Source organism: Dipodomys merriami, unplaced genomic scaffold (assembly GCF_024711535.1).
Source record: "Dipodomys merriami isolate MVZ:Mamm:240054 unplaced genomic scaffold, mDipMer1.0.p SCAF_911, whole genome shotgun sequence".
Classification (NCBI taxonomy): domain Eukaryota; kingdom Metazoa; phylum Chordata; class Mammalia; order Rodentia; family Heteromyidae; genus Dipodomys; species Dipodomys merriami.
Window position 1 is genome coordinate 304,008 of NW_027206526.1, and position 25,993 is coordinate 330,000.

General features: G+C 57.1%; 1 protein-coding gene across 4 annotated transcripts in view; it reads right to left on the bottom strand.

The window, feature by feature from the left end:
* The window catches only part of LOC138821406 (serine/threonine-protein kinase 10-like), a 54,643-nt gene that overhangs the window by 4,046 nt on the left and 24,604 nt on the right, over positions 1 to 25,993 (bottom strand). For 3 of the 4 annotated variants that reach the window (XM_070013610.1, XM_070013613.1, XM_070013611.1), the window contains exons 5-18: positions 18,501 to 18,573; positions 17,476 to 17,670; positions 17,251 to 17,332; positions 16,544 to 16,669; positions 15,055 to 15,582; positions 14,380 to 14,510; positions 11,756 to 11,879; positions 11,247 to 11,426; positions 8,135 to 8,227; positions 6,061 to 6,190; positions 5,287 to 5,411; positions 4,061 to 4,249; positions 3,552 to 3,677; positions 1,423 to 1,536 (exon numbers count right to left, since the gene is read on the bottom strand). In XM_070013610.1, coding sequence (XP_069869711.1) covers positions 1,423 to 1,536; positions 3,552 to 3,677; positions 4,061 to 4,249; positions 5,287 to 5,411; positions 6,061 to 6,190; positions 8,135 to 8,227; positions 11,247 to 11,426; positions 11,756 to 11,879; positions 14,380 to 14,510; positions 15,055 to 15,582; positions 16,544 to 16,669; positions 17,251 to 17,332; positions 17,476 to 17,670; positions 18,501 to 18,573 — 2,216 coding nt within the window. Of the gene's footprint in view, positions 1 to 1,422; positions 1,537 to 3,551; positions 3,678 to 4,060; positions 4,250 to 5,286; positions 5,412 to 6,060; positions 6,191 to 8,134; positions 8,228 to 11,246; positions 11,427 to 11,755; positions 11,880 to 14,379; positions 14,511 to 15,054; positions 15,583 to 16,543; positions 16,670 to 17,250; positions 17,333 to 17,475; positions 17,671 to 18,500; positions 18,574 to 20,040; positions 20,606 to 25,993 lie in introns of those variants that run through there. The other variant, XM_070013612.1, reaches the window with a different exon arrangement.

Below are 25,993 nucleotides of genomic sequence, written 5' to 3' on the forward strand. Positions count from 1 at the left end.
ATAAAAAAAAAAGAAGAATTCATGTCTACTAAACCAGCACTGCAAAAGATACATAAGGGAATCCTATCAGAAGATTTAAAAACAACGAAAGCTAACCCTACTAGAAGAGTACCCTAGCAAAGCAAGCATCACAACAAGATGACAGACAGTACCACACCTCAGTTCTAAAGTTAATGTCAGCAGGCTCAACTCTCCCAACTGAAACAAGTGGAGGAGCACTTGGATCCTGAAGTTCCAGGGCACAGCGCAAAGGGTGTGGGCATGTGTGTGGGATGAGTGAACTCGGGCAGTCAGAGGGGCCAGGCACATGGATATGCCAGCAAGAGAAAACACAAGTGCAGGGAGCCCAGGAGGACAAATCAAGTCTTCTCCATGAGATTTGGCTACTACGATTTTTACTGATCTTGCCAGAAGCTGCTACAGAGGCTGAGAAATAAATGTGAGATAAATTTAGGTAGGGAGAATGGGGTTGCTCAAACTGGGAGCAGAGAAGGAGAGGCATGGTGAAGCAGGAGATGATCACCCAAGGCTGAGCAGGAAAGTCTTGAGCTCAAGATCATGCCCTGACTATACAGGAGACCTCCTCAAAAAATACGATGAGGGCACTGGGAAGGTGGCTCAGTGGCAGAGTACTTGCCTAGCATGCATGAAGCCCTGGGTTCGATTCCTCAGTACCACATACACAGAAAAAGCCAGAAGTGGTGCTGTGGCTCAAGTGGTAAGAGGGCTAGCCTTGAGCAAAAAGAAGCTCAGAAACAGTGCCCAGGCCCTGAGTTCAAGCCCCAGGACTGGCAAAAAAAAATAAGATAGGGGGGCTGAGAAGGTGGCTCAGTGGTAGAGTCCTTGCCTTGCATGCATAAGGCCCTGGGTTCAATTCCTCAGCACCACATAATTAGAAAAAGCTGGAAGTGGTGCTGTGGCTCAAGTGGTAGAGCGCTAGCCTTGAGCTGAAGAGCTGAGGGACAGCGCCCAGGCCCAGAGTTCAGGCACCATGACTAGCAAAAAACAAAACAAAAAATAAGATGTGGGGGGTGGTTGGAGACTGGCTCTCATGTCATTCTGCTCATTGGAGTGTGGGTGGCACCTGTGAGCAGAACATAACACCACTCACTGCAAGGACAGAAGGTGTCCGGCGAGCCAGGCCTCATCGCACAGGGCTTTTTCTATGGGGCGCGTGCTTGGTGCACACATAGGCCCCACCTGAGTGTCCCCAGCTGGCAGAAGAGGGTAACGTCCACATTAGGCCTGAAGGTATGCTTCCTGTTTGGAAGTGCCTATAGAGCAGAGAGCAGCCAGTGCCTGACAGGCCGTGAGGAAATGGGAACCTTAGACTAGCCCCATGAAGCTGGACTCTCAGGCCTGAAGTAGCTCAGCAGTGGTCCTTGCCCACCCCACCCAGCCCTCGGTCATCCACGCTGGTACCTTTTTGCGCGGCCGAAGCTTGTCCCGCCACTCTTTGAGGTTCTGGTCGTGGTTCTCATCCAGGGCCTTCAGCTTCTGGGTCTCATGCTCTACCAAAAGGTGACACTTTTCATTCTGTGACAAATACCAGGCAGAGCAAGTGTGTGAGAGCACGGAGACTTTCCTGTCACAGCCCTGGGGTGCTAGCATCCTGCATGTACCACATTATCTTTTCTTCTCAATACCCTTGGCATACAACTATATATATATTTGCATATAAGTCCACTGTATACACATGTGCCAAAGCAGTTCCCGGAGAACTGTTACAAACTGCTAACAATGACAGTTCTTGCTAAACTTCAGGGCAGAATTTCTGTAGTTGTTTTGCAACTTTAATGTGCTTTATTCATATTTTCAGAAATGAAGATATGTTGTTTTAATTAAACAAGCAAAACTAATAGTCACAAGTAAACTGTCACCTAACCTCCTAGGCAGAAGCAACTACTAGGAACACAAACAAAATTCCTGTAGGACTCTGACCCCTTTGTTGCTGGCTTTTTTTTTTTTTTCTCGAGACAAGATCTCACGCAGGCTGGTCTTGAACTCATGATCCTCTTGTCTCCCAAGTGCTGGGATTATGGCCATGTGTACCACTTTATCTGGTTATAGACTGGTTAGCCTAGCCTGCCTATATTATTCTAAAACCTCTCCCTCTCTATGCTTGATGTTATATTACAAATATTATCTCTACAATTTGCAGAATCAGAATATCACGTGGTATATATTTAAATACTTATTTAAATCTCCCTTACTTTCGGTCACTTAGGTTGCTTCTAATATTCATTGTAATAGCCACTGTTTAAGCATCTGTTCTACAGACTAAATTATGTTCTTTCTAAATTCAAGTTGAGTCCCTGTCCCCAAAGGGAGGGTTAGAGACAGGCCTTCAGAAGGTGGAAAGGGTTCGACCGTGGTGGCCTTACAAAAAGGCAGACCAGAAAGCAGCTGGAATTCAGTCTCCTGCCTTCCTCTCCTACCTCTCCTGGAGGGACCTTTTAAGGACACAGGAAATAGATGGACATCTGCAGGCCAACAAAAGGCCTTCACCAGAAGCTCACCCTGCTGAAACAATGACCTTCAGTTCCCAGGTGTCACAGCTGTGAGAAAATAAAACTATGGTGGCTGGAGCCACCATCTGTGTTGTGTTGTTTTTTAAGGGACAGGTATCTTGCTCTGTTGCCCAGGTTGGAGTCTAGAAGCCAGTCACAGGCCCGGTCCCAGAACTGACCCACAGCAGACCCTGCTGACAGTGAGCTGCATCCTTATCTCACTGTCCTAGTGGATCCTCCATCCTCAGGCTTTTGGGAGGTGAGAGGTAGAGCCCAGGTGCCGTGACCCCAGGAGGTGGGAGGCTGAGCCCCTGAGTTTCAAGCTGGAGGTTTCTGGGACTTGGCAGGTGACTTGATGGGGAACAAGGCCAGCAGCACGGAGCTTGCACTCCGGGCTTTTTGTTAAGCCTTTCAGCAGTGAGGGGCGACAGCTGCGTGACCGACGCAGATCCTCATGGCAGCAAAAGAGGAGGCCTGCCTTCAATGCTGTTCCGTTTCCTCCAGCCTCTGTGCCCCTCTGGAGACCCTCAAAAGGGCAGCAAAAGAGGAGGCCTGCCTTCAGTGCTGTTCTGTTTCCTCCAGCCTCTGTGCCCCTCTGGAGACCCTCAAAAGGGCTCAGTGGCCTGTGCACTTTCCTGAGGGGCCCCAGACCCCAGGTGTAAATGCCTCACTCTGCCACGAGGGGGCCCCAAGGCCTATCTTCCTGGGGCCATCTGGGCACGGAGAGCTCTGGGTGCCGGCCTGATTCTGGCGAGAAACCCCTTCCTGTCTGCAGGCAACCCACAGGCACGGGACAGACCCAGGGGGCTCCAAGGGCTTCAACAGGCAGCGTGTCCTGGAGAGACACGGCGGTTGAAACGCAGCAGCCCACTGTGGCAGACCCTGGGCAAGGCGTCCTCTTCACACATCCTGCAAGCAGGAATCATCACCACCCCATGACCAGCTCAGGGCCATGGAAGTGAGACCTGGAGGCTGCAGGGCAGGGCAGGTTGGCCCTGGGCACTGCCGGCCCTGGCAGACGGGGCCGGGGGGAGACGGTACCTGCAGCTGCTGCAGCTCGCTCATGTTGCTCTCACACTGCGCCATCATATCCCGCATCTGGTTCTCATGTTTCTGCTGCTGCTGTAGCCGCTCAGCCTTTTGCCGCTTCTCCTCCTGCTGAGAGAACTGGAGAAAGGCTGAGGCTGTGACTCCGGCTCTGCCGGCCGGGCCTTGGCCATCTCCACCCTCGTCTGCAGGCCCCATCCCAGGCACCTGGCCGGCACAGCAGCGGTGGCCAGCTCCCCCTGCTCCCCGTCGGGCTGTGCCCCACTGGTTTAACCCTCATCCTGAGTGAAGACCCAGGCCCTGCCACCAGAGTCATGACGTGACATCCTCATGGGATGCACTACGATTGTGTGCAGGAATCTTGAGGGCCCAAGTCACAGCAAAGGGCTGTGGGCTAGGACCAGCACTACCCCATCTACTCTATACCGGCGACATTGGAAGGGCGCAGCCCGTCACCATGGGTCTGCCCCACACCCAGGAGCCCGTGGCCAGGCCCAGCCCACCTGCTTGATCTTCTCACGCTGCTCGGCAGCGCTCCCGGTGCCGTTGATGTGCAGGCTCTTCTTGTACATGGCCATGCGCGTCTTGCCCTCGCTCCTCTGGACCTTGGGCAGCCGGGCCTTCTCTTGCTGCTGCCGCACCTTCAACTGCTCCATCATGCGCTGGTTGTAGCGCTGCATCTGCTCCCGCTCCTAGGCGGCACCCAGTCGGGCCAGGTGAGGCCCCCGGCATGGACGAAGAGCCCGGGACTCGGGGCCCAGGACAGGCTTCGTTTACCTCTACTACTGCTCAATGTTTCCTGTTTTCCCTGACTCTTCATTTCTAGTTTTGACTTTATGAGGGCGTGTAAAAGACAATTCACAGAAACAATGCCGTGACATTTGATCTTTTCCTGGGCTCACAGTGGCACGATATGCTCGGCACTCAAAGGGAGAGCGCCTCACGTACGCAGCCTGGAGTCCGCGGTGGATTCAAATGCATTTGCAACTTAGGAAGGGGCTGTGAGGTGTAACTGCACAGTAAGACAAGTGCCTGTATTATTAGTTAGGAATATTCTGATTCTTACTCCAAAGGCCATCTCATTTCCCTGTGATGGTACTATTATTAGTTAATAACTCAAAGCAAATTGTACGCCAGAGGGGACTGTCCATCATTAGTAATGGCAGACGTAAACTCATATGTGAATTTCCGTCACGCCTCTTGGTGGGCACGCCTGCTGCAGGACCCCTCTATGATTGCTGGCTCCTCTATTCTGAGCTCCCGTGCCCCTGCTGGCATCTGCCCTGGGATGCATCATTACCCAGTGTGTCTCCCTCCCTTCTCACTGTGGGGCCTGAGGAGCAACTAACAGCACAGAGAGGGCGATCCGGCCCACAGGCTGGTCCTCGCTGGGAGCACAGGAAGGCCGCCCAGCAGATGTGGGGCGGGGAGTCTTCTCAGGGGATGCGAAGGAAGAGGCACAGAAAGATGGAGGCCAGGAGGACAAAGGGGAAGGGAAGCACAGGGGGACTGGACCAGGTGCCCAGCTCCCCATGCTGGCTTGCTCCAATTTCTAGGCCCCATGGCTTCAGCAGAACTTTCCCAGAGAACATCCTGGGGCATCTCTGTGGCCACAGCAGCTCCTGGCTCTCCACAAGGCCCCTGCGGCCCAGGGGGGCCCCCTCCCCTCCCCTGACAGTGAGGCCTCCCCCCCCCCCCCCCCCCCGCGCAGCACACAGTAGAGCCCCACCTTCTCATGCTTGCGCAGCAGCTCGTGCCGCTGCAGGAAGTACTGGTCTTTGAGCTGCTGCTTCACCAACTGGTGTCTCTCCTGCAGCTGGTGCTCCTCCATCTCCCACAGGGCTGCCTCCCGGTCTGTGAGGGCGCACCAGCGCAGTGAGAGCAGGCAGGTCCTCCCCTCCCCTCCCCTCCCGCCCTGGTGACACCGAGAAACGCACCCTCAGCAAGGACAGCCCGGGCCCTGGCGGCCCCTAGAACTTGCTCCCAAGCCACATACATGGTCTATGGTTTGTACCACAGCAGCCAGAACAGACCATCAGTCGACCAGAGAACTCTTTGAGCCTTAGCAGGGGTCCCACCTGACAGTTTTGGGCCAGGCTGTCAACAACATCTCTGTGACCTGTTAACCGATCCATGCTACTCAGCCTCTCCCTTTCCCACTTTGCCTTGACATGGGAACTACGTAACCAGTACCCTCGCCTCAGTCCTGACTCCAGGGAGTCTGCTTGCCTGTCTCACCAGGAAGGGTGTGTACTCAAGGTGGAGAGGATCAGGCCTTCCTCGCCCACCCAGCTCCAGCGCTCCTTCGGTGACACCAGGCCTCCTCACCCACCCAGCTCCAGCGCTCCTTCGGTGACGCCAGGCCTTCCTCGCCCACCCAGCCCCAGCGCTCCTTCGGTGACGCCAGGCCTTCCTCGCCCACCCAGCCCCAGCGCTCCTTCGGTGACGCCAGGCCTTCCTCGCCCACCCAGCTCCAGCGCTCCTTCGGTGACGCCAGGCCCACCTCGAAGGAGCTCCTGCTTCCTGCTGAGGCACTCGCGCTCCTTGTCACAGATCTCCCGCCTGTTCTCCACCGTCAGCTTCTTCATGGCCAGCTCCAGGTCCTCCTTCTGCTTGGCAACAAAGTCCCGGTCCTGGGGGGCGGGGGGAGACAGACTTACTCAGAGTCAGCCTGGAAAACAGTGTTTATTCCTGTCACAGGAGAAAGGTCAGCATGGCTAGAGAAGAAAATGTGGAAAACGAAGAAGAAAATGTCTCAAGATACCAAGTCACAGTGGCCAGTGCAACAGATGGGCTTTACTTGAACCTGGAATCAAATGGGGGGAGGGAAGGAAGGAGGAAAAAGAAGGAGGGAGAGGAGGTAAGGAAGGAATGAGGATTGTGGGAAGAGTTTTGAGAAGTACAAATGTGTGTGCTGACTAGAATGCAAAAATGTTACTCAAAGCCTAGCACCAGTGGCTCAGGCCAGTCATCCTAGCTACTCAGGAGGCTGAGATCTGAGGATCATAGTTCAAAGCCAGCCCAGACAGGAAAGTCCATGAGACTCTTCTCCAATAAACTCAGAAAAAGCTGGAAATGGAAATGTAGCTCAAGTCGTAGAGTGCAAGCCTTGAGCACAAAGAGGCTCAAGGACAGCACCCAGGCCCAGAGTTCAAGGCCCAGGACTGGCAAAAAAAAAGTGATTCAGGCATCACTGTTAATTTTTTGAGTGCTGAAGAGTGAAGCCAGCATCTGCACGTGCAAAGCGCACACTCACAACAGAGCATCTGCCCCAGTTCCCAGCGAAGGCACAATCTTGTCGTACCGGTTGTACCTATGATGAAAGAGGTGTTTATAGATACAGGGTGCTGTGGTATCTGGGATTTGAGTTAGAAGAATCCAGTGGGGCCAGAGAGGGACTGAGTGGCCGTGAGTAGGTACGAGGGCAGGTGGAGTTCATCGTCCACCTTTAACTACTACCGTCCACTTTTTATTTTAATGGACAATAATTGTACATTTATGGAATATGTTCTGGCCATTCTTCACCTGTCAACAGGTCACAGTTATCAAATCATGGCAATGCGCATTTCCCTTTCCTTGAACATATGGCACTTCTTTGTCTAGAGATCCAGTCTAATTTTTTTTATTGTTTTGTTCTGTTTTTTGCCTTGTAGGTTTTTTTTTGCCAGTCCTGGGACTTGAACTCAGGACCTGGTTACTGTCCCTGAGGTGTGTGTGTGTGTGTGTGTGTGTGTGTGTGTGTGTACATGTGTGCACGCGTGCCGAAGGCTGGCACTCTACCACGTGAGCCACAGCTCCATTTCTGGCTATTTTGGTGATTAATTGGAGATAAGAGTCTCATGGACTTTCCTGTTGAGCTGGCTTTGAACTGTGATCCGTGATAAGCAGAGCTCAGTCTCCTGAGTGGCAGGCCACAGGCCTGGGCCACCGGCCTTGTGCTTGCTAAGTAGGCACTTGTACCAATAAGCCCCACCCAGCCCGCACTTTTCCCCACTATTTTTTTCACATAGGGTCTCACTTCCTGCCTGGCTGTGGGGCTTGGAGAGAGCTGCGTATGCTACTAATACATCCAGTTCTTCTCAAAGTCTTGAGAACATTCTCCTGCTGGCCTGAGTCCCAACAATCCCAGCCTTCCAAGCTGCTTGGGGAAAGCCACTCGTGCCTGTGTTTACCTTTCCAAACTAGCAAGAAAATAAAATTAAGCTTAAAAAAAGATTAGGTGCCTCACATGAAGGGCATAGAGGGCCAGACGTGGCAGCACACATCTGTAAACCCGGCCACTCAGGTAGCACCCAGGCAAAAGTTAATGCAACCCTCACATCAATCAACAGCCGTGTACAGCGGCATACACCTGTCATCCCTGAGAGGCAAAGACACAGGGCGTCCACCTCCAGTGGGAGTGGAAGGAATCAGAGAAGGCTGCGTGGAGAGGTGAGGCAGGTGGGACTTGAAGGGTGAGCTGCTCCTGGGCGTTCAGAACAAGGGATGGACCTCTGCATAGGCCTCACGTCACTCAAGGCCTCAAGTCTGGGGCTCCAGCCAGACCCCTTCTCACCACCCCAGGGCTGGGGACTCACCAGCAGCTGCTTTTTCTGTGTGTGCTCCTCCATCTTCTGCTTCATGCTCTCCTTCCGCTGCTGCCGGGGAAGCTTCTCCACCTCACTCTTCACCTGCAGCAGGGACAGCAGAAGCAGCAGGGTCAGCAGTCCCAGGAGCCTCCACCGGCCACCGTCCCCCAGGGCTGTCTGCCACTCCTTTCTAAACTTCCCACCCTGGACGGGGGCATCTTTGGGCTATCTCATTTCCATCCCCTTCTTCTGGTCCCAGAACCTGGGCTTCCTTCAGTGCTTTTCAGCACTTTCCCTTCCATGAAAATTCTGAAGAAAAACACCCCAAAATAAGGGAAAACTTGAGTACTATGTCGGGGTGGGTGGGTGTCTCAGAGACAAGCACTTGTCTAGCATGCTGAATTCTATGCCCAGCCCAAAAATAAATTAATGATGAATGAATGAATGAGAGAAGGTGTCGTGTGAGCAGAGCCTTTGTACCACCTCCACACTGCCCGGAATCAGTGACAGACACAAGCTGTCCCTGGAGTCCTTGGAAGAAAATCTGCTTTCTGTCAGGATGGCAAAGGACATGGCTCCATGGGCCCTGGCAGCACCCCCTCCTCTCTCCTCACAATTCCTTCTGCAAACACCCAGGGTGAACGTGGTGGGAAACCAGCACCACTGTGCATTACCCTGGGACAGACGCTGCATCTAGAACCTGATGTGCACCTCACCGAAGGCACAGAACTGTGAGGGATGGATGCCAATCCCTGGCCCTGGCCCTGGCCTCTCCTCTGCTTGGTCTGCTTCCAGCGTCATCTGTTGATATCTCCTCACCCTCCAGGTCTCTGTCACACCATTTTTGGGCTCTCCTAAATAACTTCAGTCTAAGTTCTTTCCACTCTGTGGGAACATTCTCTGGGCTCAGCTTAAATATCAGCTAGAACACCTTCCAGACCAAGGAAACGCGGCTCTGTCTGTATCGTCTCTAGTTAGCAGGGCAGTTGGCATTCACAGCACGTATGCAACTGTTTTAGGTATTCGATAGTGTACTTGTCTTTTGTCTTTTGGCTGTCTTGGACTTGAGTTCCCTTCTTGCCTTCTGTTCACTACAGAACGCCTGGCACCAGCACAGAAGCACACATGCAGACACTCAGCCAGACAGGACTCAGGGAAACCCATGCTGTTGGCACGCGCCAGGCCTGGCTCCTAATCCTATGCCATGCTGAGGGCCAGCTCCCCCCACCCCGCGTGCTCCGAGCACAACTCTTCCTCTGTCTGTGGGTGAGGCAGGAGCGTGAGGAGCATGCCCCAAACTCAGTCACCGAGACAGACACTGACATCAGTCTGATGCATGCAAAACGTGTGAGCAAGCACTAGCATTTTAAGTGTACTCACTGACAGTTAATAATGATGGTCAGGTTGTTTGGACGGAGAGATTTGGAGGAGATCAATAAAGCACAATCTCAGAGATGGTTAGATCATGAGGGCTCTGATCTGATGAATGGTTGAATTCACTGATGGATTCAAAATGTGGGTAAACTAAACTATCTGGAAGTGATGGAACTTCCTGCCTGGTTGGAGGCTGCTTCTTACTCTTCCCCTCCTGTTACTGCCCATCACTTCCTGTGGCCATGGGGGGGCCCTGCACTTCCCGTCCGCCCTGAGGGGAGCCCTCACTTCCTGTCCGCCCTGAGGGGAACCCTCACTTCCTGTCCACCCTGAGGGGAACCCTCACTTCCTGTCCACCCTGAGGGGAACCCTCACTTCCTGTCGGCCATGGGGGGGCCCTTCACTTCCTGTCCACCCTGAGGGGAACCCTCACTTCCTGTCCACCCTGAGGGGAACCCTCACTTCCTGTCGGCCATGGGGGGGCCCTTCACTTCCTGTCCGCCCTGAGGGGAGCCCTCACTTCCTGTCCACCCTGAGGGGAGCCCTCACTTCCTGTCCACCCTGAGGGGAACCCTCACTTCCTGTCCGCCCTGAGGGGGGGCCCTCACTTCCTGTCCGCCCTGAGGGGAGCCCTCACTTCCTGTCCGCCCTGAGGGGAGCCCTCACTTCCTGTCCGCCCTGAGGGGAACCCTCACTTCCTGTCCGCCCTGAGGGGGGCCCTCACTTCCTGTCCGCCCTGAGGGGAGCCCTCACTTCCTGTCCGCCCTGAGGGGGGGCCCTCACTTCCGGTCCGCCCTGAGGGGAGCCCTCACTTCCTGTCCGCCCTGAGGGGACCCTCACTTCCTGTCCGCCCTGAGGGGAGCCCTCTGCCGCAGACTCCTGCCCCATCAAGCTCTGCTCAAGTACGGGTTGAGCAGGTGATTCTCCAAGTGATTCTTAGGCATCTTCTCAGAGCAACAACGAAGCAAGCAGGACAGTCAGAGCGCTGCCTCGCGCTGCCCAGCCCTGTTGAATACCACCCTTGTTCCAGGAGCTGACTCATGGAGTCCTTCCCCTCGTTTTTACTTTTAAATGCTGCACGTCACTGTTTGGCGACTGAGCTCGCTGCGGTCCCTTCTCTGTGGACGGGTCCCTCACTTGTCCCGTGCTGGCTCTGCTCAGACAGGGCTCTAGAGGCTGCTGCCTGTGGCCCTCCCACACCCACAGTGGGCCAGGCCAGGCCTGCGGTCCAGCAGGGCCGCTCATCCTGTCCTCAACTTGAGACTGAGGCTGCTGTTCCTGCTTGCTTGTCCTCCCCTAACTCTCCTAAGAAAGGGTATCCCAAAATGAAGGCACACCCTCCAGCCCCTCACAAGGGAGGCAAGGGCTACCCCGTTCAGGGCAGGCTGAGCTCTCCCTCCACCCACTGCCCTGACACTTCCCCTTGCAGGCAGGGTGGGGAGGGGAGGACAGGGCTTAGGGGTTACTGTGTGTGTGCCCACATCCTGTGTGCTAACAGCCTCTCCAGTGTGAAGGGCCACCACTACCCCTCCCTTCCTTCTGCTTTCACTCGGTGCCACACTGCAAGAAGGTAAAAGGGCCCTCCCCACGCCCCATGCCAGGGCCTGGCTGGGTACAAAGCCAGCACAGCTGAAGAAGCTGAGAATGCACAGAGGTGTAGCCGTGCTGCTCTGAGCAGCTCCCAGACCCTCTGCTGTGAAGTGAGGCTGAGCCCGCAGTGCCCAACACCCCGCCAGCCCTCAGTCACCTCCTTCTTCATGAGTTTGAGCTGCTCCTGAAATCTGGCATAGTCCCGGTCCTGCTCCAGGCGGATCCGCTTGGCTTCCTCCCGGCGGCGCACAGAGTGGTCTTGCTCCATCTTTTCCACCTGCTGCTTTTGCTGACGCTCCAAGTTCTCCAGCTCAGTGTCAAAAAACTTCTTCTTGGTCTAGAAGAAGCAACAGTTCAGAGCAACTCGGCAAAGGCTCTCTAAACCTGAGGTTGTGCTCAGAAGCGGGTTTGAATTCCAGCTCCAAGACCTCTCTGCTGTGTGACCTAGGCCAAGTCGCTTAAAATCCCTGAGACTCTATTTTATTTCCATCTGCAAAAGGGAAAGCAGACCATCAACCTTAGAGGGGTGTTGCACTGTGTCCACAGGGTGACTTTCTCTGTAGAGGGGAATCTCTGTGCTTTTGGAAAGCAACAGTAATTGGGCAAACATTGTGAGCTGTCCCCAGACCCCTCGAGAGCCCTCTGGTCCCGTCCGCTCACACTCACGGTGGTTTCTTGTTCAAAGCGCTTGTGCATCTGCTCCAGCTGCAGCTCATGCTTGCTGCACAGTTGCGCCTGGTTCCTGTGCTCCTCCTTCTGGAGGAGCCGGAGCTCTCGAAGTTCCTGGCGCCTGAAGGTTGGATGGGAATATTTCCCAGTGAGAAAGTGGCCTCAGAGGGACCGCGTTCACGGCGCACAGCACTGAGGGCTGGGCCAAGGCGAAGCCGGGCAAGTCTTTGGCAAAGACGAGCTGTGGTTACAAGTCAATGCCTCAGGCTGCATTCGGCACCGACATTCAAAATACAAAGAGTGCTTACAGATCTTCAGGAAGAAAAGATGGAATATTCTAACCAGCAAAAGAGGTGCAGGCCATGAGACAAAAAGCACTGCAGTGGTCACCCCAGGGTGCCAGCAACTTCCCTGAAACAAAACTAGCGGTCACCCCAGGGCCTATGGCCGCTCCTCCTCCCAGCCCCAGCACTCACCACTGTACAGGCGAAACCCCTCACTTCCTTCACAGAGTACAGCACAACCAAGAATGTCTTGTGTATTGTATGTTGGCCAATCAGGTTAAGTTTTACCAGACAGTTTATCTGAGCCACCGTCTGTGGTGAGTACGTAGATGGAGGAAAGAGGTAAGCATGGCGGGGTTGGATGACTGGTAGATGGACAGAGGAGTGGATGCATGATGGATGGACGGGTGGATAGTTGGGTATATAAATGGATGGACAGATGGTAGATGAACGGGTGATTGGATGGATAGGTGAGTGGGTCAGTGGGTGATACCAGCATGCGTAGGTAGATGGATACATAGGTGGGCGGATGGATGGATGGAGTAAGGATTGATAGGTAGTATACCCGTGGTGGGTCACTGGGGGTGTGTATGAATGGAGAGATAAATAGATGGGTTGGTGGGTAGACGAGCAGATGAAGGAACAGATAACAGACCGCTGGGCAGGTAGACAGGTGGAGAGATGAGGAAGTACAGATTCTCAAGCAGGTTCCCCACTTAATACTGTAGAAGACACAGTACCCCATCCTTCTCACCCTGATGAGTACACACCCTCATCCAGACGAGTACCCACCCCTCATCCCAGTGAGTACCCACCCCTCATCCCAGTGAATACCCACCCCTCATCCAGACGAGTAACCATCCCTCATCCCAGTGAGTACCCACCCCTCATCCCGATGAGTACCCACCCCTCATCCAGACGAGTACCCACCCCTCATCCCAGTGAGTACCCACCCCTCATCCAGACGAGTAACCATCCCTCATCCCAGTGAGTACCCACCCCTCATCCCAACGAATACCCACCCCTCATCCCAGTGAGTACCCACCCCTCATCCAGACGAGTAACCATCCCTCATCCCAGTGAGTACCCACCCCTCATCCCGACGAGTACCCACCCCTCATCCCAGTGAGTACCCACCCCTCATCCCGACGAGTACCCACCCCTCATCCCGACGAGTACCCACCCCTCATCCCAGTGAGTACCCATCCCTCATCCCAGTGAGTACTCACCCCTCATCCCAGTGAGTACCCACCCCTCATCCCAGTGAGTACCCATCCTTCATCCCAGTGAGTACTCACCCCTCATCCCAGTGAGTACCCATCCCTCATCCCGATGAGTACCCACCCCTCATCCCGATGAGTACTCACCCCTCATCCCGATGAGTACCCACCTCTCATCCCGATGAGTACTCACCCTCATCCCAATGAGTACCCACCCCTCATCCCGATGAGTACTCACCCTCATCCAGACGAGCACCCTTCCCTCATCCCAGTGAGTACTCACCCCTCATCCCAGTGAGTACTCACCCCTCATCCCAGTGAGTACCCACCCCTCATCCCAGTGAGTACTCACCCCTCATCCCAGTGAGTACTCACCCCTCATCCCAGTGAGTACCCATCCCTCATCCCAGTGAGTACCCACCCCTCATCCCGATGAGTACCCACCCCTCATCCAGACAAGTACCCACCCCTCATCCCAGTGAGTACCCACCCCTCATCCCGACGAGTACCCACCCCTCATCCCGATGAGTACCCACCCCTCATCCCAGTGAGTACCCATCCCTCATCCCGATGAGTACCCACCCCTCATCCCGATGAGTACCTACCCCTCATCCCGATGAGTACCCACCCCTCATCCCAGTGAGTACCCACCCCTCATCCCAGTGAGTACCCACCCCTCATCCCGATGAGTACTCACCCCTCATCCTGATGAGTACCCACCTCTCATCCCGATGAGTACTCACCCTCATCCCAATGAGTATCCACCCCTCATCCCGATGAGTACTCACCCTCATCCAGACGAGCACCCTCCCCTCATCCCAGTGAGTACTCACCCCTCATCCCAGTGAGTACCTACCCCTCATCCCAGTGAGTACCTACCCCTCATCCCAGTGAGTACCCACCCCTCATCCAGACGAGTACCCACCCCTCATCCCAGTGAGTACCCACCCCTCATCCCAGTGAGTACCTACCCCTCATCCCGATGAGTACCCACCCCTCACCCCAGTGAGTACCCATCCCTCATCCCAGTGAGTACCCATCCCTCACCCAGACAAGTACCCACCCCTCTCAGTACATCCCCACCATTACTACCATCAGTGGTCCTTCCTGAACTTGCCTGAGAAATCTCATCTCCTCGTCCTTCTTCTCATCTTCACTGATGATCTTGGAGGTGGTAATGCTCACCTCTACGCCATCCACCACAAATTTGCGTGTTCGCTTCAGGGTTTTGTTGTGCAGCCTTGAGTCCTGGCCAGGGAACACATAAAGTGCCAAAACTCAGTACTTCGGCCTACCCTCCATGGATGACACAAGGTGAAGCCTGCAGCCCTCCAGGGAGTAGGGGCAGGAGGGTCAAGGTGTGAGCTGAGCTTCCCCCTCACTGGGTGGAGACCTCCCTTGGGACCAGTCTCCTTGCTCCTGAGCCCAAGTCTGAACCCTCAGTGTTCAGATGCACAGGTGCAGGCTCCACTTGGCAGGGACCAGCTGCCAGCCGGCTGTAAGGAAGGCAGGAGGGTGTGGCGCTCAAGGGAAAAAAGCCCACTCTGCTGCAGCCCTGCCTTGAGGGCTGAGCACTGCCCTGGCCACAGGCCCCATCCCTGAAGAGACAGACTTCTGCTCACCAGGACATCATGCATCGCCCCCTCACCGCAGCCGCTCCCCGGAGAAAAGCCGGGGAGAGACTGCTCCAGGCGAGTCCACCATATTTACAAAAAGAAAATGTTGTACACACAGAGTCTACAGGCAGAGAGAGGCAGGACAGGGTCTAGGAAGCACAGCCAAATGAGGTTACCTTGAGGGACAGGGAGCCCGTCTCTCTGTTCAGGGACAGGTCAGCAGACAGGGAGGCGCTGCAGTCCACGCTGTCCGAGGCCGGCTGGGAAGGGCCCGGGCCCGTGGGGGCCGGGAGCTCCGGGATGCCGTTGGCCAGCTTCTCGCCACAGAGGGACTCCAAGGCACTGCTGCTAGGCCGGCTTGGGCTGAGCCGGTCATGGTTGGCCTTCTGGGACCTGGTGGCTGCAGGACTCTGATCCTCAGGCATTTGCTTTTCCTCCGCCACCTGAATTCTGGCATCCATGGACACGGGCCGGGGCTTCCGGAGGGACACAGGCACTGGCAGGCCATTGTCATTTGCAGGGGCCACATCGGGAGGGCTGCTGGCTTGCGGGCACCCATCCCCAGAGGGCTGGTTGTGGGCAACAGACACCCCATCCTGAGCCTGGCTGGACGGCCGTGGGACAGACGGCTCCTGGAGAAGCTGGTGGGCATGTGGGCTCAGCCGGCCTGGCTCAGAAGAGTCCTGAGTGTGGCTCCCCAGGGTCTAAAGAAGAGACACGGCCAAGTCAGACAGCGAGCCGTGTGGGTGTGGTGCTAGGGGAGGGGAGTAGGGGTCTCCTTGCCGCTGTTCTCGCCACCACTACCACCTCATTATGAAGATGCACCCAGGGCGAGGCCCGAGAAGCCCCTGCCAGTCTAGCCGCAGCTTCTCTAGGCTACTGCTGCCCTCCTGGGAGGGGAGCCGGAAGGATGGCTCAGCAGCCATCTTGCTCCAGCTTGGAAATCTGGACTGCCATGTGATTTCATGGCCAGCAGCTCTCTTTCTGGGGTCTGGTTTGCAGGGGGGCAGGCGCTCTGCTAACCTGAGTCACCCCCCCCCCCCGCCTCTCTTGCTTTCAGGTCAGGTCTGGTGTTCTTTGCCTGGGGCCAGCCTTGGCTGGCAATCCTACCCATGCCTTTCACACTGGGTCGCAGAAGTACAAACATGCAGAGACTCCGCTCCCGTGCCCAGCAGCAGATGGGGCAGCTGGCACAGCCTCTTAGCCTGCTGCCTCCGAAAACCCCTGTGTGAGCCACACCGGGAAGAGCGGAGGGCTCTGAACCCCGGGAGGAGCGGAGGGCTCTGAACCCCGGGAGGAGCGGAGGGCTCTGAACCCCGGGAGGAGCGGAGGGCTCTGAACCCTGGGAGGAGCGGAGGGCTCTGAACCCCGGGAGGAGCGGAGGGCTCTGAACCCTGGGAGGAGCGGAGGGCTCTGAACCCCGGGAGGAGCGGAGGGCTCTGAACCCTGGGAGGAGCGGAGGGTTCTGAACACTGGGGCTGGAGGTGAGGGCGGGCAGCAGGTGGTTTTATGTGAAAATCTGGACTCTGAAACACTCCGCATGGGCTCGCCGCCCCCACGCCTCAGCCAGGCCCTCCTGCAGGCCCCTCACGTGACCTCCACGTGGGGCAGGGGGAGAGAGCCCCAGCCTCCCTCCCCCGCCCCACCCTGGCTTCCCACACTCACAGACGTGGTGTCCACTGCGCCCTCCTCTTCCCCGTTGTCCTCGATCTCCTCCATCACCTCCGCCTTGGCCTCGGCCACCAGCTCCCGCAGAGCCTTGTTACTGGTGACAGTGCTGACAAAGGGGTGCTAGGGGCAAGACACACCTGGTCGGCACCCCGGGGGGCGGGGTGGAAGGGGCCAGGGGTCAGCACCCCAGGGGTCGGGGGAGTAAGGAGCCAGGGGTCAGTACCCCAGGGGTCGGGGGAGGAAGGAGCCAGGGGTCAGCACCCCAGGGGCCGGGGGAGTAAGGAGCCAGGGGTCAGTACCCCAGGGGTCGGGGGAGGAAGGAGCCAGGGATCGGGGGGTCGGCACCCCTCAGGGGAGCTGGGGGAGGCAACCCCTCCCACCCAACAGAAAAGGCCACGGCGGCCTCAAGTGAGCCCCAGCTTGGTGAGGAAAGGAGGGAATGCACAGCGCTACTCCAAAAGCTTCCTGAAGCGGGCCACCCCTCCCAGGGGCACAGTCAAGTGGTCGGCCGCCCACAAGGCTGCTGCCGGCTGGGCTGGTCCACCGGAGTCCACCCAGGGAGAGCCCAGCCCCCTGCCCCTGCTGGACCCAGGTAAAGCCGAGGCCCCGGCTCGAGCCTGCACAGCCCAGCCCAGCCTGCCCGCCGTTACCCTGCAGGGGCCCTGCTGGGCGGGCACAGGGGCCAGGACAGGGTCCCTCACCTCCAGCAACTGAGCAGCACTGGGCCGGGTTTCAGGATTCTTGTCTAGCGCTGTCTTCAGGAAGTCCCGGAACTCCGCGGACCTGAGGATGGGATCCGTGGTGACTTCAGGCTGGGGGCGGTGCTGACGCCCCTGCTGTAGCTGGCAGCCCCAGGGACACCACCAAGGACTCGTGCCCTGCAGTGCCGGTGCCCGTGCCCCAGTGCCCATGCCGAGTCTCCTCACCACTTGGAGGGCGTGAGCAGCGTGGGAGGATCCGACTTGGCGATCTTGAGCAGCACCCGCATGGGGTTGAGCTCATGGTGTGGGGGCTCGATCTGTGCCATCTCAATCAGCGTGATGCCCAGGGACCAGATGTCAGCCTTGTAGTCATACGGCGTGTCCTTCATGGTCTCACACAGCACCACCTCAGGAGCCATCCTGAGCCACCAAGCGACAACACAGGGCTAAGCCGAGGGACAGCACAACACGGAGCTAGGAATCAGGCTCCCGATGGTGTGTCTCAGAGACTCAGGGGCCCAGGACACCACCAGCCCAGATGAGGGCTGAGGGCCCTCCTGAGCCATGATCCCAATTACGTGACGTCCCACCGTCCTCCTTAGAATGTCTTCGCCTGGTAGCGCCTGCCATGGCCGGCCGGCATTCCCAAGACCTGCCAGAAGACGGCAGCAGCGATCCAAAGCAGAGGCCTAGGGGGTAAGGGAGGCAGGCAGGGAGGACACACAGCACTGCAGGAAAGGGATGGGAAGGAATCAAGAGTTACAGAGCAATAAGCAAGCAAGAAAGAGGGACACGGTACCACCACAATCGTAAACACATCGAAACAGCAGGTAAGTGTGAGAGGAGTCAGAGCTGTTTCCTTGAAGGGACAGCTGTGGAAGAGGAGGAGTCGCAACACTGTGGAGGTGGAAATGAATCTGCACTGTGCATGGGCCCACCCAGCCCCTGGCCGGCGGCCACCTGGTGTGCAACACAGAGATGTGAAATAAACGGCAACTGGACCACGGTTTAAGGGTTCCCTTGGGCTTACGAATGGAGTGCTCACCCTGAGCACCAGCCCATCCCCACAGTACCTATAAATAGGCGTTGTTACTTCCTGGTTTACTGTAAGGAATCAGGAAGCCAAGCAATGTGTCCAAGTGGGGGCTGGCCTCTGCCCCAGGGCCTCTCCCCTCACCACCCAGAGGTCACCCTGGGTGATGCGTAGATATTCAGGCCCCTGTTCCACCCCCAGAAGAAATGCAACTCACCAGTACGGCGTTCCTATGAAGGAATCTCGCTTCTGCAAAGTTTTCAGATTCTTGGCAGATACACCAAAGTCGGCTGGAAGACAAAAATCTCAGATAAAGTATCTGAGGACCAGACCTCTATCCACAGCAGGGGGGAAGGTCACAGATTCCAGAGAACTAACAGGCGCTGTCCATCAATGGCGAGCATTCAAAAGATGGCAGTGTGCAGTCTGTGGTACCTGGCCTGGGATGGGCACGTTCCTACCTGAGTGCAAGCTGCTAACGGTCCTCAGGAAAGCAATCGGGTCATAAACAACAAGGACCTTGAAAACATCCCTACTCAAATACAATAATTGTAAATGAAGTGATCTAATTAAGGAAATGATACTAAATACCAAAATATAACCATGAGCCAGGCGCCGGTGGCTCACGCCTGTAATCCTAACTTCTCAGAAGGCTGAGATCTGAGGATCCTGGTTCAAAGCCAGCCCCAGCAGGAAAGGCCGTGAGATGCTTATCTCGAATAAACCACCAGAAAACCTGAAGTGATGCGTGGCTCAAGTGATGCTCATCAAAGTTCCTTTACAGTAACAAATTTGTGTGTGTTTGTGTGTATGTGAGAGAGAGGGAGAGAGAGAGAGAGAGAGAGAGAGAGAGAGAGAGAGAGAGAGAGAAAGTGGGGCTTGAACTCAGGACCTGGGCACTGTCCCTAAGCTTTATTGCTCTAGGGTAGCTCTCTACCACTTGAGACCCACCTCAACTTCCAGTTTTTTGGTAGTTAATTAGAGATAAAGAGACTCAAGGATTTTCCTTCCGGGGCTGGCTTCAAACTGTGATTCTCAGATCTCAGCCTCCAGTAGCTAGGATTATAGGCATGAGCCACTGGTATCTGGCAATAGTAGCAAATCTTAACCAGAATTGCTTAGCTATGTTTTCTTACTATAATTTTCAAATTTTATGTGCCATATACACAATATCCTGCCTTTCCCAAAAAGTGTTTAAGGCCTCTCTCTGCCTCCCCCAACACACACACACACACACACACACACAGAAATAAAGTAGGAAACTAACAAGACAGGAAGTACAGTGGCACAAGTAATCCCAGCACTTAGGAGACAATGGTGGGAGGACCGTGAGTTCAAGATCAGCCTGGGCTACGTAGTAAGACTGTCTCAAAAGAACCAAGGGCTGGCTGGGAGCTGAGCCTGTCTGGCAAGTAAAAGCCCTGAGCTCAAACCCAAGGGCAGGGATGTAGCTTCGTGGTAGATTGCTTGCCTAGCTCCTGGGTTCAATCCCCAGCACTACAAGAAAAATGCCATGAGATATTTTACCCTTTTCATGGACACTAACATATATTTATCAACATAGATTTCGCTCATATGTCAAGCTAAGTGGAGACAAGGAGAAGCCTGGTTCTCAGCACTGGAGAGCCTCGGGACTCATCCCCACCCCCTGGGCTGTGCCTGGCTGCGGAAACCAGACCAGAGGTTCCTTCCACTTCCTCAATTCTGAAACTTTGCTGTGTCGGAGTTTCCAGATTAACAAAAATAATCAGATTTACCCTTCAATACTTTCATCTTCCTTCCTAGCCCCCAGCAAGAAGAGCCTGGTGCTGTGGAGGGAAATGTCCCCGATGCTTCCTGACAGGCTGGAAGAGGACAGTCTGCTCATCCAGAACAACAGTGACCCTCCAAGACCCCTCCCTGACCCGTCACAGCCTGACCCTGCAGCCAGCCCCGCTCCGCAACCCGGGCCAGGCCGCAGCCCCGCTGAGCTCAGAACCAGTTTCCACCGGGCACATCCGGCACCTGTCGGCACCACGGGAAGACAGAGACCAGTCGAATCCGTGCCCTCCGACAGCTCAAGGTGCAGTAGGGAAGCAGAGAGACCAGGCAACAGTGGTCCACTTATAGCTGTGGGAGGAAGGGAGCAGCGACGGACGGCAAATGGAGAGAGGGAGGAAAGAGGAGGAAGGGGGGCGGGCGGGAGGAGGCCCAGCCCCACTAAGAGGTGGGGCTGCTGGGGTGTGCACAGCCCACTAGGCCGCTGAGCAGGAATGCGCCAGGGCTCTGTGGACACGTGTCTGGAAAACTCAGCAGTCAGTACCACGCGTCAGCCAGGAACTCTCCTGGGGGCGGGGATAGCCCCTCAGGCCAGGGTGAGTCTCAGGGCCGCCAACGGCTCTGTCACCACCATGCCCCGAAGACTCCTTTCTGAAGAGAGAAACAGGACGGAGACCCCTGCTTCCACAATGACACAGTGAAGCCCAGGGCCTCCCTGGAGAGCCCAGCAGGCATGCCAGAAAGAGCAGCGAGTCCTTCCCTTTCAGGCCCAGCCCGAGGTGGGACTCTCCCAGCCCTCAGAGGCCTGTGCTCCCCGGCCTGTCCCTGGCCTGTCCCCGACCTGTCCCCGGCCTGTCCCCCGGCCTGTCCCCGGCCTGTCCCCGGCGTGTCCCCAGCTTGTCCCCCGACCTGTCCCCGGCCTGTCCCCTGACCTGCCCCCCGGCCTGTCCCCCGGCCTGTCCCCGGCGTGTCCCCGGCCTGTCCCCAGCCTGTCCCCCGGCCTGTCCCCCGGCCTGTCCCCGGCCTGTCCCTGGCCTGTCCCCCGACCTGTCCCCGACCTGTCCCCCGACCTGTCCCCAGCCTGTCCCCCGGCCTGTCCCCGGCCTGTCCCCGGCCTGTCCCCTGCTTGTCCCCCGGCCTGTCCCCGACCTGTCCCCCGGCCTGTCCCCCAGCCTGTCCCCCGGCCTGTCCCCCGGCCTGTCCCCAGCCTGTCCCCCGGCCTGTCCCCAGCCTGTCCCCCGGCCTGTCCCCCGGCCTGTCCCCCTGCCTGTCCCCCGACCTGTCCCCGACCTGTCCCCCGGCCTGTCCCCGACCTGTCCCCGGCCTGTCCCCCAACCTGTCCCCGGCCTGTCCCCGGCCTGTCCCCCGGCCTGTCCCCCAGCCTGTCCCCGACCTGTCCCCGGCCTGTCCCCGGCCTGTCCCCGACCTGTCCCCCAGCTTGTCCCCGACCTGTCCCCCGACCTGTCCCCGACCTGTCCCCCGGCCTGTCCCCCGGCCTGTCCCCGGCCTGTCCCCGGCCTGTCCCCGGCCTGTCCCCCGGCCTGTCCCCGGCCTGTCCCCCGGCCTGTCCCCGGCCTGTCCCCCAACCTGTCCCCGGCCTGTCCCCCAGCCTGTCCCCGACCTGTCCCCGACCTGTCCCTGGCCTGTCCCCCAGCTTGTCCCCCAGCCTGTCCCCGGCCTGTCCCTGGCCTGTCCCCCAGCCTGTCCCCGACCTGTCCCCGGCCTGTCCCCGGCCTGTCCCCCGGCCTGTCCCTGGCCTGTCCCCCAGTTTGTCCCCGGCCTGTCCCCCGGCCTGTCCCTGGCCTGTCCCCAGCCCCGCAGAGACAGCCCCGGCCCGTGCCCCCTGCCTAGAGCGCCATGGTCCCTGTGGGGTTGGCTGCCCCAGGGGACATGAGGGTCATCCACTGTGGTCTATTGAGGGAAACAAGGCAGGCCAGGCGGCAGGAAGGAGGGGGTCCCATGGGAAGGGCACTTCCTGTTCCTGCTCTGCACTGAGCTGACCTGCATGCATCTAGAGCTGGCTGACACTGGGGACGGCAGGAGGCCAGTCAGTGAGGCTCTACCTCGCCCTCTTCCAGTGTCGTGAAAATACCATACGAAGGTCTAGAAAGTATTCACAAATGCAAAATCACATACGTTACACTGTGCTGTTGTCCTTGCTCTGTTTTATGTCAGTCCCTGATGCATGCTTCTCACTGTGTCTAACTTACAAAGTGAACTTCCATGTGGGTGTGTGGTATACACAGGCAGACATCCACACAGGCACGGGAGCACTCAGGAGTGAGCGTCCACACACGTGTGGGACGCACAGAGGTGGGCTGCGCAGGCGTGTGGCACACACAGGGTGAGCGTCCACACACGTGTGCTACGCACAGAGGTGGGCTGCGCAGGCGTGTGGCCCACACACACAGGGTGAGCGTCCACACACGTGTGCGACGCACAGAGGTGGGCTGCACAGGCGTGTGGCACACACAGGGTGAGCGTCCACACACGTGTGGGACGCACAGAGGTGGGCTGCACAGGCGTGTGGCACACACAGGGTGAGCGTCCACACACGTGTGCGACGCACAGAGGTGGGCTGCGCAGGCGTGTGGCCCACACAGGGGCTCAGGGCATCCTTGGACCCTCTGTGGATGTGTTGGAGGAGTACTGGTCCTCTCTGCTGTAAAATAGCAGGGAGCCCTAGGAACAGAACAAGGCTGCCCTGGGATACGCTCCCTGGTGATCTGCCTCAAACATGACATCCAGGTCACAGAGGACATGCTCCAGAGCATGAGTCTGCCGTGCGGCAGGCACCTGCTGTGGCCCACACGCCACACTCAAAGGCAGCCGCTCCCTGGGTGTGGGGCGCACAGAGACCTCACATTTTTACTTTACACACTTTTTCTTTTCTTTCTGGTGTGGGGTTTGAACTCACAGCCTTGAGTTTACTCTGCTTGCTTGCTTAGCTGGCACTCTACCACTGGCGACACCCTCCAGCCCAGCGTCTTGATGATTATTGTGGAGTGGCGTCTCATGGGCTTTTCTGCCCCAGCGGGCTCTGAGCTCTACCCTCCGGCCCTCGTCCTCCGAGGAGCCAGGGTTGCACACATGAGCTAACTTTTAGCCTTTAAAATGCTCGTACGGACTGCTTTATGGTTTAAAAAACAGAAATGCAGTTAGCAACGTATTTGGGGTTTTGTGGGGTTTTGGTCTTTTTTCCTCTGCAGTAAAACCCAGGATGTGGTGAAATAGAACTTCGAACTTAGTAGGGGAGTGAGCAGGAAGGAAGGCGCTGGCCACAGTCAGTCTAATTCGGAGAATCAGTCAAGCCGGGGGCTCTCCCTCCCCCAGGTGGGACACAGAAGGAGACTCAGAGACCCACCACCAGCCCTTCACAGCAGTGCCGCCTGGAGAGCAGGATGGAGGCTCTCACTTAAAAACAATCACTTCTGAGAGGAGGACATGGGGACATACAGTCATTGCAGACAGTGAAGCAAACGAGAACATGATACTACGTAGACAACCTGGGAGCAGAAAGACAAGCACCCCAAGACCTCGCAGGTGGGGTGCAGAGCAGCGTTTCAGAGGCTGGAAGGGTGGGCACCCCGGGGGCAGCGGTGGGTCCCAGGCCAGACATGGCCCCGTGCGAGAAACCAATGCTTCTCAGCACAGGCCTTCGCTGCACAATTCAAAACAGCTGGCAGGCAGGGCTCTGAACGTGGTCTCCACGGTTACACACAAGCCAGTTATCCGGCAGGATCAGGGTTCACATGCGGGAAGGCCACAACGTACCACATGGGACCATCCATTAAAGTAGCGGAGGCTGGGGTCTGGGGAGTCGCTTGATGGAAGAGCTCATGCTCTGAGTGCACCACCAAAAAGAAAAGGAAGTAAGCGGTAAAAAGGCAGACCAGAGCCAGGGTCTGACTCACATTGTAGTGCCAGTTGTGAGCAAGCCAAGCAAAACCGTGACCCCCCAAGTTCAAGCCCCGGTACCACACAAAAAAAAACACAGACTAGGAAACTGGACATCCTAAGAACCCAATTTTCGGGGGGGGGGTGTTTTTGTTGGTCGTGGAGCCTGAACTCTGGGTCTGGGCGCTGTCCCTCAGCTCTTCAGCTCAAGGCTAGCTCTCTACCACTTGAGCCACAGCTCCACTTCTGGCTTTTTCTGCATATGTGGTGCTGAGGAATAGAACCCAGGGCCTCATGCAAGTGAGGCATGCACTCTACCACTGAGCCAACTTCCCAGCCTAAGAACCCAATTTTCTAAAGGTCATTTTCATCTTATAAAAAGGAAATTATTAGACCAGCTGCTTGGGCGATTGAAATCTGAAAGGATCATAGCTTGAAGCCAGCGGGAGCAGAAAAGATCGTAAGACTTCATCTCCAACATAACCAGCAAGAAGCCGAGCTGAAGGCATGGTTCAAGTGGCGAAATGCCAAACAAATGAGAAAGCTGAATAATCACAAGGCCCTGAGTTCAAATCCTGTACCAGCAAAAAACAAACAAACAACAAAACAAAGGGTAACGTTTGTTGAGAATCTGTAAGGTGCCGAGACGCACGTGTGCCGTCGGCATAGAGAAATGTCTGAGTTCTACAGCGTCTCCTATCACCTATGACCCTGCAGGGCAGGGAAAGGGTCGGCCCCATCTCCTAAGTGCCGAGATTAAGTAACCTGCTCTCCTGCCCTCCCACGTGCATGGGTGAGGGGAAACTGCACAGAGGCGGAGCCCAGACCCCGCGTGCGGGGGCAGGAACGGGGAATTCTGGGGGAGAGGCCAGGCCTGGCTCCTGCCTGGCGCGTCGGTGGCTGTGGGGACGAGGGACCCTGGCGTCACAGTCTGCAGCTGCGGGGATGCTGGGTGCGCCTCTATCACTGAGCGCCCCACGCTCCTGCTGGGCAGCTGGACCTCCAGGACAGGGACACCTCTGCCCGGAGCTCGGGAGTCCCTCCTGGAAGCTGCAGAGTTCACCTCCTGTGTCAGAGACACCCGAGTCTGATGAAAGGCGTCTTCAGGATCGCGGCTGGGCACTTCCCACCAGGAAAGAATAATGTTCCAGGGTGTGCCAGGCACCTACGGGGTGTGCCAAATACACACCCAACTCTCCGAACTCAACGCTCCTTCACTGGCTCCCTGGGGCTCCCAAGTAGCCAAGCCTGGAAACCTGATGCGCCCGCACCCCTCTGCCTCAGCCGGCTCTGATGGCACCCCGGACCCTGCGCGGCGTGCCAGGGCCCTGCGGATGGACAAGGGATCTGGGGTGGGGCAGGGGCAGCAGCCCAGAAGTGAGAAGCCCACGGGCTCAGCACAGTTACGGCCACAGGCCCAGCCTCCACCCTGCACTTAGCCTGGCCTTGGCCCTGGGGCTCCGTCTCCTGTCCCCTCCATTACACACATGCACCGGACACACTTGACTGTCCTCTGCCCTGGCTCCCTGTCCCAGCTGCTCCGGTTCACACCCCTATCCCTGACTGAATGGTCTTCTGGAAACCCACACTGCCACTGCTCCCCGGCTGGCAGCATCTGGGGTGCCTCCCTTGGCAGTGTCCATCTCCTGCATGCAGACCCCTGAGCTGCCCCAGCAGCAGCAGCAGTCAATGCGATGCTGGACAGGTAAGTCCAGCAGACGCCCTGAGCTTGATGTCATTCTTCCCAGGCCATCTCCACGCCTCTGCTCCCACCCCCTGCCCGGTCACGCCCATACCTGGCACCTCCCCAACCATGTCTGCCACAGAGACGCCTCTCACATACAGCCCCCGGGACCCCAGCACCCCAGGCCACAGCCCTGGAGGCAGCCCACCCCGTCCCTGCCGGCTGGGTCCAGAGCAGGTCCCACCCTCCCTGAGGTCTGAGCCGAGACACTGAGAGCTGTCAATCTATGAAAATCCACAACTGCACACCCTGCTTAACGACCCATCTCCAGCTACACGCAGGGGTCTCAGTCTCCAGGCCTCCGTGGTACA